Genomic DNA, 13,644 nt, shown 5'->3' on the forward strand with positions numbered 1-13,644 from the left:
GGACCAAATGTAAACATTACGGGCATAGTCCGTAGTACGATGATCGGGCCAAATATAATATATAATATAATATATAATAGCTAGTTTACGTCCTCGGGCCAAAATTCTCGAACGTAAATCGTTAATTTATTTTATTAAACGTGCATTGGAGGCTATATAGCGTAATGAATTAGGTGACTTTTATTTATAAAACTAAAATTTGGACTGAAAATTCTGAAAAAGACTCGTACAACTAGCTTTTCTATAATTTTCTTCCATTTCTAATAAGGTAAAAATTTATTAAAAATATGAATTTTAATGAAAAACGTTCTTATAAATGTCACTGATTTGGAGAGAATTGTAACATTTTTACGATACAGTAATACTTTACGATTAAACAAAATTTTTCAAGATAATAGTTTAAAAAATGTTTTGTAATTTCTTATGGAACAGAATCACTTATTAACACTTCAATATTAAGCCAAAATTTATTTTTAAAAATATTATAAACTTTTACATCCGTTAATCTTGTACTAAATCTAGCGATTAATATTTATTATTGAATCAAATTTTTTATTTCTGAGTTCTTTTTTTATTTTTACTACTACTAATGTTATTATTACGCTATTATAAAATTTAACAGCTTGTAATAAAACAATCAACAATTATTTTTAAAAATACATCTGCAATGAAATATTTATGGTAAACATTGCGTTAAGCTTTCGCTAACCATAAAATACTTTTATTTCATTGATAATCTTGAAACGTGCGCGCAAATTTCATTTATTTTGGAAGTACGTTTACCAACTCTGAATCAATTTTAATCAGAACAGTTTAAAACGTGAATATCCATAGTTATTCTAAACCAACAGTGAAGACAGTGAATGTAAAATCTTGAAATGACATATCACCTAGATTTTCCACAGAGTAATTTAACTTCGAGGCAGGTGTACAGCCGAGTATCTCTTTACTACACGTTCGATTTGAAATCTAATTATCACATCATTTACAAATAATAATGCAAAGTTGTTATTTAGTACATTATAATTTCAATCTAACGTTATTTAATCCCTGAAACAACTACTATAAAACATTAATCTACATGACTTGAAATATTTTTTAGAATATTACTTTTTATTCTTATTGTGATTAATTAGGTCACTTGACTTAATCTAAAATGATTTGAAACACTCATCTGAATTCATTATTGACTTTAACTTAAAATGTACTTTCAAATTTTAAGCAAGGTTGACATGTTCCACCTAATTAATGGGGAAATTTAATGAAATATTTGGTTTTTTAAAATTATTATTTACATTACATTTTAAAATTTCTTAAAATATAGTTATAATTACTATTATTATGAACATACTGTATATTAAATACGAATTTTACACCAAATGACTTTTAATTTTTTAAATTTGTTATATATTTCTTCTTATACATTATATGCATAGAGGGTGAGTGAAAATAGCAGTGGCAAAAAGATGAATTTTACTATAGAGAGCTTTATTTTCGAGAAAATCGATATTGCAAATTTGTCGAGTATATTTGAATATGACTAATTTCGGACTGAACAGGAATAAATAAAATAATTAACAGGATGTTATTCTACGTGGAAAGGGAAGTAAACAATGTACAATATAATTTTTTCATAAGATACTTTGTCTTCGCGGAAATTAAATTTGAAAATTTATTACACGCGCAAAATGCCAATTTTTAACTGGCATGTTCAAACTCTATTTTCTCGAAAATGAAGCCTTGGACGGAACAAATTTATTCCACATTTTTACTTATTTTTGCATGTAGAATAACCCGTCAATTGTTTCATATTCAATCGATAATTAGCCAAGTTCAAGTATACTTGTCAAAATTCCAAACTCCATTTTCTAGAAAACTGAATTTCGAACGATGCATTTTTTTCTTTTGCTTTGACTTATTTTTTTCATATATAATCACATCTTATCGGATTTTACTACTATTATCACTCTATCTTGTATAGTGTACAAAGTAATGAGAATAAGGTTTAAAACTTTAAAGGTAGATAGTATTTTCCAAATAGAAGAAACAGGACGTAGTAAACATGTATCTAAAAATTAACATATTCAAAACTATAAATAATTTGTTTTTCAATTAATTGTCTTCTCGTACTTTTTAATCAACACGGACAAATTAAGACAGAAAATATAGAGTAACACTTATTCCTTTGAATCTGAAGAGTATCACTTGACCTCAAATTTTTGATCCCTTTGTCTTATCACTGTGTATAAAAATAAAATACTTAAGCATTGACATTTATACACAATTTTTTATTACTAAAATATAGTAGGACTCCAATACTCTCATTTATTATAATGTTCAAGTTGTGCTTATACTTATAGAAGAATATGAGACTTTATTTTTCTAAATAGACTTCTATTTGTTTCTTTATATATTTTTTCTTGAAAAGTCTTAAGTTGCTGTCATATATCACGTTACTTGTCTTTTCTCTTTTACGGTTACATTTAATTTACAAAATGAGATTCTTACATTTACAAAACGCAAGCTATATTAAGTAGCTTAATAGACCTGTTATGTCAAAATTTAAGGATGCCAAGACTTCCCCACTAACCTGATCATAAGCCAGACCATCCGCGACTAAACGTAACCTCATTTCACAATAACCCTCGTTTACTCATACATCAACATTCCAGGCTCCCAGAGACAATCCCACGGGACCGAGTATCTCAAAAATGACTTGCTGCTCCGCCGATCAAAGAATAGTTCCGGTGACAATTTTTCACCTTTAGTCGAAGACAAGCAGCAGCGTAATTTTGCCGGTCAAGAGTTCACGGATGAAAAAGTTGATAGTAGAGACTCAAAAGATCTCGAATCAGCGCCGCGTGAGCTGTCTCCTCCGTCCGAATTGGAGGACCCTTTTGTAGCCGACGACACGTTCCAAGATCAAGGACCAGGCTCCGTAGAAATATACAAATTGGACGTATTCCGGGTGAAGCCTCTGTTGAGCCCCACGCCTGTCACGAGATTCCCATCGAAAGGGAAAAGCAAAGCACCTAAAAAGACTAGCTACGTGAATTGGAAGTCTAAAACGCCCGAATACAAAGCTACTAGTTTGAATATACTTCACAAACAGTCCAACTCGTTCGATGACTTTAGTACAGAAATTCCAGCAAATACGGACCCATTTAGTATAGGAGGAGTGCCAGAGTTACAGGTGGGTTGTGAGGGATTGGAGGCACCTGATCACAGCAGAGAAAAAAGATCGATAGACTCCCCCGGTAAAGATAAGAATCCAAAGGAGGTGGATCCGTGGACGGATGTAACTCCGATATCCTTGAACCTGGACTATGAGCTGTCTGGCGAGGAAGATTATGAAGAGATGGACGAGCTGCTGAAGCTAAAGAAATTGGAGACTACCACGAAGAGGATCAAGCAGAGTAGAGGCGACATGGACGCGACTATTCATTCGGATTTTCACAAGGACAAAGGACGCACCGAGAAATTACCTGTTCGCGGAGACTTGGGCAAGTCTAACGTGAGCAATGAATCGACCATCTTGTCGGATGACCAAAAAAATCGAAAGACGGAAGAAAAAAAGGTGACTGCCGAGGTTTCGCATTTTAATAAAGGAAAGCGAGACGACTACCGTGTGACGAGGTCCATCGTTGACGAGACATTGAGAAATAATCATCGTCGTAAGATATTGTGGTTCGAAGATTCTGACGCTGGACAGTTGGATAACAAAAACGGGAAACGTACTAAACGTCTTTGGGGTTTCGGAGAGGACGAAGGGGTAGCGACTAGCGATGAGTTGCAGACAGTGAATCAGCGACGAAAAATGAATTATGCGGAAAGAAGAAGAGAAGAGGAGAGGAGGAAACAGGAAGAAGAACGAAGAAGAAGAGCAGAGGAATGGAGAAGACAGCAGGAAGCGCAGAAACGAAATTATATCAAGAATCAAACAAATACTGACATAGAAAATATCAGGAACGAATACGAGAAAGTGTTGGAGCAGAGAGAGAGAGAAGAAGAAGAAAGGAGGTGGCGATTGCAACAGTCAAACAGGTGGCATCTGGAGGAAGAACAAAGACGACGTTTACAGGAAGAAGAGTCAAGAAGAAATCGATTGCAAGAGCAACGTCGAATGCAAGAACTAGAAACTCGTAGAAGATACGACGAGTCTCCGACACAAACTCCTACTTACGAGGAGGAAAGAGAAAGAGTACGGCAAGCAGAAGAAATAAGAAGACGAGAAGAAAATCGTTTAAGAGAAGAAGAACGTCAACGAAGGTTACAGGAAGAAGAATTACGTAGGAGAGAGCAGAATAGGTGGGTGGAAGAGATAAAGCGAAGACAGCAGCAAGAACAGGATAGAAAAAGCTTAGAAGAAAGGAGAAGAGAGTGGACGTTGAAACGCAAACAAGAGGAAGAAGAACAGAGAAGAAGACATCAGCAAGGCAGAAACGAACCGTCTAATTTGTTGTACTCTCCGCGAAATAGTCCGAACGCAAATAAACTATACGATCCAGAAACAGAAAGACGAATGAGAGAACAACAGGAAAAAGAACATCAGCAGAAATTAGATGGGTATATTCAACGTAATCGACCGATTAACTTAAACAAATCAATAGATCGACAAAGAGAAGAAGCGGATAGATGGAAGCAGGAGAAGGAGCGACGAAGACTCGAAGAAGAACGTAAGTTACAGGATTACATTCGAAGAAATCAACCAGTGCGTATTCCGGAAGAGAGCGAATCATCTGATAAAAGCTGGATGGAGTATAGAAGGAAATTAGAAGAAGCTAGACAATATAATCGGCCGAGATATCCAGGTCCAGAGACCGGTAGAAGAAATCATGGTCCATCAGCACCGACAAATATCGATCCACGAGCTTACGATGATGCGAGAAGAAAAACGATCAAAGAGGAAGAAATCCGCGAGCGACAGAGACAGCAACAAGAGCAGCTGAGGAGAGAAGCTTTGAGGCGAGAAGCAGAGGTTAGAAGGATACAATCGAGAAAATACGAGGAGGAACGAAGGAGGAAAGAAGCAACGATGTTAGAAGCGGAGAGAAATACGAAAGAGCTGCAGGAAGCGGAGATCAGAAGAAATCAAGCTGAAAGGACGAGACCAAGCCATGCGGCTCGTAGGCGATTCGACGGGCATAGAAGTAGACACGATGCGAGTCTTATTCCAGCCAATTTACTTTTGAATGACTCCAGGAGAGCTATGGAAAGACAAAGACAGGAGCAAGAGAAAAGGCAACTGGAAGCTGAAAGGCGAAGGTAAGAGAATATCAAGTAATGAAATGAACGAAGGGAAAGATAGTCAGAAATTTAGCGATTAGATATTAGATTATAATATGACGAATTGGTAAATTGTATTAATTCAACAGGTTTATTTATTAAAGCATCCAACCTCTTTCATAAGAATTATTTTATTAAGTATGATCACATTAGTGAATTTAGTATGCAATAATATTATTAGAAATATTTTTGATATCGGTGAACTTTTGTGATTTTTGTTTTTGATCTTGATTAAAATCTTTAACTATTATGTTATAATCATTCCGTGCGGAAAAATAACTAAGATAATCAAGTAAAACTTTGAGAAACAATTTTAAATATTGATACTAGAAATATGACAATAAATAGAATTAATAAGTATGTGAAATAAATTCAAGTCAAAATTACACAACATTAGAAAAAAATAGAAATATGGAATAACATATTTAGATATAGATAAATTCGCAAAAATTAAAAATTCTCTTTTGAATTTTTATTATAGATATAGAATTTATATTATATATGTAGAGTTAAGGGTTCATATATATAAAATCTCTTTTAGAATTTTTAAAAATTTAAAATAAATTATTTTGTAGCTTTAATCTTTCGTGATATTCGCACATAGTGCGAAAAATAAGATACGTTCTAATTTATTGTCTTTATAAACATCACATTCTGAGTTACTAAACTCTATCAAGAATATTTTGTGACGCAATAGATTTTTTTAAGCGATAAATACCCAAGACAGAACTCGCAGGTTGCGTCACATTGGTCCTCTTGCTAATATTTATGACACCACGGCCACCCTATAGCCTTTAAAACTAAAGTTTCAAAATGTTTTCGCCGTCATATATCATTCTTCCTGCTAAAATAGTTGTCTTTCTATCACTTTTATTGTAGCTTTAGCAATGTAACCAAGTCCACATCTACGATTTTTAATATAACAGTCATTGTCTTTGTTACTATGTATACATTTTATATTTATAATTACAACATACATAATATTTATATCAAATAATTTTTGGTGCAAATATTTCCTTCGTAATAACTAATCTAGCTTTTACGGAGATCCTAATTTATCTAAATTTAATTCATAATAAATTCTAGATAAAACTTATTTTTAGACAAAACTACTAATATAAATATAGTAAGAAAATATACAGACATTTTACGTCTTTAGCTCAATTCCTCTTAAAATTAATCAATAACATTTTCATATACACACTATGCTATATTAATATTTTAATGTAATTTAAATTACAAGTCGATTTACCATTCTTTTTAAAATCTAAATGTTTTAAATCGATGTTCTTTCCAGTTATAATTTATGATGAAGCATATCCACGCCCTTTAAAATACGCACGAAAAAACTTATTACTCGATTTAATATATTTACATTGCATTCATAAGTTAATCATAGTTGAAAATGAAATATTCAATAACAATTTACAAAATTACCAGTGTGGACGATAAAACAATTTTCTAATTTCTAATGCAAAATAGAACACAATAATATCTACACCTCAACAATCGTCCTATTATCCATTATGGTAACGACCTAACACGACACGCAGTAGTATTTGCTATTTGCTTAGAACTCTTGCAAACAATCTCGCGTGTGTAAAGTGGTCCATAACAGATCAGGAAAATACATTGTATATGCAAATTCTGAATTCTTTAGTCATTAAATGGGTTGAATTGAGTTGTGCACATTAAGAAATGCAAAGAATGTGTACATTCTCCTTTTTTCAATTTAACTCCTTTGTATATAGATACTAAGAAATATTATAACATTACCAGTGTAAAAACATCTATTACATCTGTTTTTTCTTGTTTTCTTGTATTTTACTAATTAGTATATTAATGTTATTAATTATATTAGATATTATCGATTATAGTAATATTATATTTTATTAATTTCAATAATTAAATCAAACACTTTTTTTATATACTTGCATACAGTAACATTGCTTACATAAATGGCTATATAAAGCATTTGCACATATCCGTATTTTCCAATGAAACATTTTTCCATTGTGTTCTACATTTTTATACTACATATAACATCATCATTCGAAAGTATTATTGATACGAAATTTAATATACTCGGATCTAATTAATTCATATAAATCATATAAACGCTATAAAAATACATATATCCACTGGACTGTAATAATTGTCTAATAATGTTATAACGTTAGTATCATCGTTCCTGAAAGAACTAATGTCTCGACATATGTTAATTTATCGGATTTCGATTGTGCTTTTTAATAGTACGTTGCGCTTTGTTCCGGCATTTCTTGAACATCTCGGTTCATTTTTTCAAGACAGATCTGAATGAAAGTTTCAAAACACGATCGAAACTTGAGAAGCCACAAATATTTCACTTGATAAATATTGCAAAAGTCTGAAACCTAAAATTAATGTCTTACTAATAGCAGAGGAAACCATTGTATATTAAATGTAATTAGTTTAAAATAACTTGACAACATAACTTAGTTACTGAAATATAGTTCGATGGTAGTCAGTCAACTAATAGAATACAGTGATCGGATCCCGGTCTGTACGCTATTTAGAATTTACAATTAACGGCAGATGAACACGCGATGTCACATCATACGGAATTTTAAAATGGCTGTTTAATTGCGAAAGGATCATAATTTTAATCATTTTCTACTACATCTTCCATTCCTTATTGCTTTAAATTTCTATATCATTAAGGATTCTTTATTAGAATGTTTCTATTTATCTGTAAAAATTATTTAAATAAAAGTAACGATTTATATATTATTGAAATAAAAGTAATTTGGATAGATAATGATCTATTTAACAAACATCTCATATCAAACATCTGAATCTCAAGCAAACGAAGTTCATTGGCATGAAATCCTGACTTTTTTCGACTTAAATAACCATTTAAATGTATTAACTGAATCGTTCCTTAATCAGAGTTATATTGTTCCTTTAATTATGAAATTAAAAAGTAATAAAGGCAAATTAATTTGGCTGGTGGTTTTAGTCTTTACGAATGTAAGAATGATGTAATTTATTTCCAATAGAAATTAAACCGCATATACAGGGTGATTGGTAACTGGTGGTACAAGCGGAAAGGAGTGATTCTACGCAAAAAAATAAGTTGAAAATATAGAATAAAAATTTTTCGTTTGAGGCTTTGTTTTCAAGAAAATTGACTTTGAATTTTCGCTCGGTACGCGTGCACATTATCACGTCTCGTTATAACGGATCTCACTGTAGATCGTTGTCTCGATGGAAAAATTAAAAAAAAAAAAAATTAAAAAAATTTTTATTCTATATTTTCGACTTCTTTTTTCGCCTAGAATCACCTCCTTTCCGCTTGTACCACCAGTTACCAACCACCCTGTATAGAGATAAGGAATCTCTAAATAAAAAAATTAATATGGCCAAGAGATTTGCAATTCGAATGACTTTATCTTCTCCAGTTAACAGTTTAAATCACTGTGCGTCGTTGCAATTTCGCACGAACGATACTGTACAATTCAATAACTTTATATTTCTAGCGATAAAACACACGAATATCTTCTTTACTGCAAACTTAAAGAAAACGTAAAATGTGCAATAAAATTGCAACAACGCGACGTGGCATCACTTATATGCTTCGAGATTGGTTTTGAAAGATAGCAGCTTGAAAAGATGACACAATTTCGCGGCAGTTATTGCGTCTCGTAAGATTCATTACGTGTCGTCGTGGCTGCGACTACCGACAAGATAAATATTCAACGAGAATACTGTCTCAAAATTTCGTCCGTGCGAAACATGCTAGTAGGCTGTGAGTTAACGCGCTGCAAGTCGAGCGACGTTAATGAAACAAACAGGCCGGTCGCACCGTGCACAATGAGCTTCCTCTTTCGGTCTATGTTGATAATATAACGTGTCTCTTTATCCTACACAGAGCAAAGGAAGCAAGGGAGAAGGAGGAACGCGACAGGGTCATGAAAGAGCATCGGAGACGGCAGGAAGAGGCCAGGCTGAACGCGTTGCCTGTGAGCGCAAGCATAATAGTCCAACCCGTGGTACCTAACGTGTTATCGAGAACGGGTTTCGATATCGACATGGTGAGCCTTCTATTTCTACAAATGTGTTCCAATTCAAACGTTCCAGCGCGCGATTGTTCCAAGCTTTCGAATTAAACCGTTCCGATCCTCGACTTTCAATAATTGTTCTGCATTATCCTGCCGCGCTCGTACATGTTTGATATATGTCCATAAAGACGAATTTAGACATTACATGCTTTGGATGTGTATCGCGGACGATCCATTTCATTTTCATGTACATTTTATCCGAAATAACTAATGAAAAAAGCCGATTTCTACTTTTGATGAACTATAACAGATAAAATGATAGTTAAAGAAATAATAGTAACAAATAAGGAGATAACATATTGTTTTGCTAACTAATTAATTTTACTAGGAAACATTAAAATATTTTCTCTGTAGACAATTAGCGATATTTTGAAAATTAGTAAAATATGGAACGGTTGCCAAATGTCGTGTTAATTTAATGAGAATACGGGTTTCATGCGAATTTTTCTAATAGATATTAGGAAATAAATTTTAATGCATGAAACTCACTAGCTTTATATATTTTAAATATTTAAGTATTGTTAGGTAATACTAAAGCGACAAATTGAAGATTTATTTCAAATCCAAAATTTTATTTATGTAGGCTGTTATAAAACACACGAGGGACGTAACATTTGTCTATTTTAAGCATCAAAATAATGAAAAAATTTACAAAAATATTATTTAAGGCCAATTTTTAAGTTAGAAGCAGCCGATATCCTATTGTCATTTGTTTTGGTTCGTGGATCTTACAGTGAGATATATAAAATATTATCGAGATAGAGGGAGGTTCGTCAGTTGTTTTATTAACTAGTATTTTATTAACTAGTTTTTAGTAAAAACCTTGAAAAATAAACCTCAGACAAAATGTCTATATATGAACTTCTTTCAGCGTTTTAATATCTAGAATCGTCCCACTAGATATCCTCTACATATTTTGTTAACCTGTACAGGTTAATTTTATAATTAAATATTATGAATTTGTAGAGTAATTTTCTAAATTGTAAACTATACATGAATGTTTTGTCTAAGAATAAATTTAACATTGACAAGAATGATGTCATTGAATGTTGTATTAACAAATTTATTGATATATTATGTTATATTTGAATCAAGATTGATATTAATTTCTTACACAATTATAAAATGAGAATGTAATGGAAATGGAATCTTAGCAATGTTTTATTTAATATTTTATCCATTACGTATGAATATAATTTTTAATTTAATAAAATTGAGTGAAAGATCAAATTTCTTAATTATAGAAATTATATTTATGAGTACTTGAGAATATTAATAGAAATGTTCTGTTATATTTGAAGGATGTGGGCGATTAGAACAGATTTATATCAAAAACATCTTGTTCTATGGTTTTGGGACTAACATCTAGTTCGTATCATTTTATTGAACATGTAAAAAACATTAACAGTAGTTAATTATGCAGACTGATATTTATTAAGCTAAAACTACTTATTAATTATAAAACATCATGTATTTATCACTTATTTTCATCTATTTAGTTTAACTATTTCATATTAAACTGCGTATATTTTTAATTCATCAAATAGCGAAATTAGAAAATCATTATTATGTTTTTCACATGTAACTTTCATTTTTAATGGAATTAACGAATATATATCAAATGATAAACTGTTGCTTTTAAAGGAGAATTTCTGCGAATTCACGCGCAAATAATTTCCAGGTATAATCATGTCCATAAAAGTTTAATTCAAAATCCAGTTTTCATAACTTCACAAAAATTCTATAACATGTCGTTTTCGGAGAAATGAAACCGAAACGGTACATTTCTGTTATATCTAATATCTGCATATCTAATATCTACATATGTAGGCTTTCGAAACGAGCATCATTATCGTTGATATCGATTGGTAATGGGAGCTTGATATCGTTAAACGTGGAGTAATTCCGCATCCAATATGGCCTCCATGCAAGTACTAATTTATAGTAGAATATTTGTATTCTCCCAATTACTATAACGGGAGCAATTAATTATGTGATAATTATAAATTAAACACTAAAGCTATTCATTATCAATAAAGAATTGAAAGAATATTACATTGCACGGATATAAAGTTTTGCTTGTAACGTATACAGGGTGGTTGGTAACTGGTGGTACAAGCGGAAAGGGGATGATTCTACGCGAAAAAAGAAGTCGAAAATATAGAATAAAAATTTTTCGTTTGAGGCTTTGTTTTCAAGAAAATCGACTTTGAATTTTCGTTCGGTACGCGTGCGATTGTCTCGATGGAAAAATTAAAAAAAAAAAAAAATAACAAAAAATTTTTATTCTATATTTTCGACTTCTTTTTTCGCGTAGAATCACCTCCTTTCCGCTTGTACCACCAGTTACCAACCACCCTGTATAATGTAATGTATGTAATGTATAACATATATGTATAATTAAGATTTCGCTCGGAAGATGAATGGGCATTTTCTTTCTAAGTACATAAATTCTCTTAATAGAAATGGTTTATTAGATTGGTGAATAAAAATGGTAGTATTTTCAAAATGGAATTATCTCCGATCTCGATAATCTTTTAGTATCTTGTCAAGGTCATCACCCTGAGCAGTGTTCTAAAGACTTTAATTGGTGTTTGCCTTTTATTGAAAAAGTTATTTTCGAAAAACGTTTATTATATACTTTTTAGTATGTACTTTTATTATATTATAAAATTATATACTTTTTAGTATATACTTTTATTATATTACAAAATTATATACTTTTTGGTATATAATTTTTAGTATATACTTTTTAGTATATAATTTTTCGGGCACCATTTGCATTTGGTAAAGTGTATAGTAAATCGAATGCTCTTATCTATCTTTCTTACTGAAACCTGTGCTATTGATGTTTCTTATGACCCCAACAAAATTGACTTCTTATGACATTTGAACAGAAAAGCTGACTCATAGTCAATACTGAAAGATCATTGTACTCGAACGTTGTATTTAATTTCGTTATTATAAAATGATGTCTATTATGAAGTAAAATCGTGGACAAAAAACTTTTCTCTGTATTCCCATCCAGAAAAAGATCTAAGCTAACCCAAATCTAAATTTAATGTATAAGGGACAGATCCGTCCCACGCCCACGTATTTGATTATACTATACATACTGTACTATACATATACTATATATACTCCGCGTTAAAACCTTCACAACACAATTCAGGGTGGTGATTTTGACAACATATTAAGGAAGTATCGAAATCGTGAGTAACTCCGTTTTATGTAAATATTTGTCGAAATGGTTAACATAGATGATATAGATGATGAAGAAATACAATATTGTATTTCTAATTCCTATATTAAAATTGCTCGTTATATCCTTCAAAATTACTTGTTTTATTTAATGTACAGTGGGGTTAAAATTATATAAAACTATAATGATTTATAAGAGCAATATGTTAGAAACATTATTTTTATCTACCACATTTCCATAAAAAATTTAATGGATTAATTAATATGTTCAGAAGATTAATTTCCATGGTCAATTATATAGTTGAAAATAAACACATTCACGTAACTAATTGCATAATATTTCTATTTTAATTATATTTTTAATTACCGATTAGTAAATTAAGAAACAATCCCCTGATATAAACGCGCCAAAGTCTTAACAACGAGTAAGTATCAATGAGTAATCATGAATCAAAATATTACTTTCGTAATCTATAGTTCTATTCTCCTTAAAGCTAATTTTATCCATATATTCTATTTTGATTACATCGATATTAAATAGAATAATGCGGAACATTTTTCAATAGAAATAGTTCGGCTTATAAAATAAGAAAATATATGAATCTACCTGACAAAAGCAGTATAGCAGCGTAGCTATTACAACTCAAACTAAAAAAATATAAGAAATTAAAATATAATATAAGAATTCATATCTTAGTTTAAATGATTTCGGCTATGAATAATCGTTATAAATAGTCATTTATTTTTTGCTTACCTGTAATAACCTATATTGATGATAGAAATTATTTTTAGATGCGAATAATCATTATCGATAATGAAACTTCTTTTTATTTATTGGTAAACAGTGTTGGTGACAGAAATTACTTTTACTGATAACCATTATCTGTGGTGAATGTTTTTTGGTTATCACTAATTATTATCCACAACGAAAGTCTTTTTTGTTCCTACCAAACATCCTCGATTTTTATTAAAATTCAAGATTTAAATTCGATATAATTCAAATTAAAACATTATTGATGGTCAGAGTACGGATTTTTATGCAAATTTATATTTTTAT

General features: G+C 31.1%; 2 protein-coding genes across 21 annotated transcripts in view; one reads left to right on the top strand and one right to left on the bottom strand.

Annotated features, from left to right (window-relative positions):
• LOC126866713 (uncharacterized) overlaps positions 1-13,644 on the bottom strand; it is a 497,548-nt gene that overhangs the window by 399,972 nt on the left and 83,932 nt on the right. The window lies entirely within an intron of this gene.
• The window catches only part of LOC126866417 (trichohyalin-like), a 148,696-nt gene that overhangs the window by 129,584 nt on the left and 5,468 nt on the right, over positions 1-13,644 (top strand). For all 3 annotated transcript variants that reach the window (XM_050619970.1, XM_050619989.1, XM_050619980.1), the window contains exons 3-4: positions 2,673-5,265; positions 9,197-9,359. In XM_050619970.1, the coding sequence (XP_050475927.1) occupies positions 2,673-5,265; positions 9,197-9,359 (2,756 nt within the window). The remainder of the gene's footprint in view (positions 1-2,672; positions 5,266-9,196; positions 9,360-13,644) is intronic.

This window comes from Bombus huntii, chromosome 1 (assembly GCF_024542735.1).
Source record: "Bombus huntii isolate Logan2020A chromosome 1, iyBomHunt1.1, whole genome shotgun sequence".
Lineage (NCBI taxonomy): Eukaryota > Metazoa > Arthropoda > Insecta > Hymenoptera > Apidae > Bombus > Bombus huntii.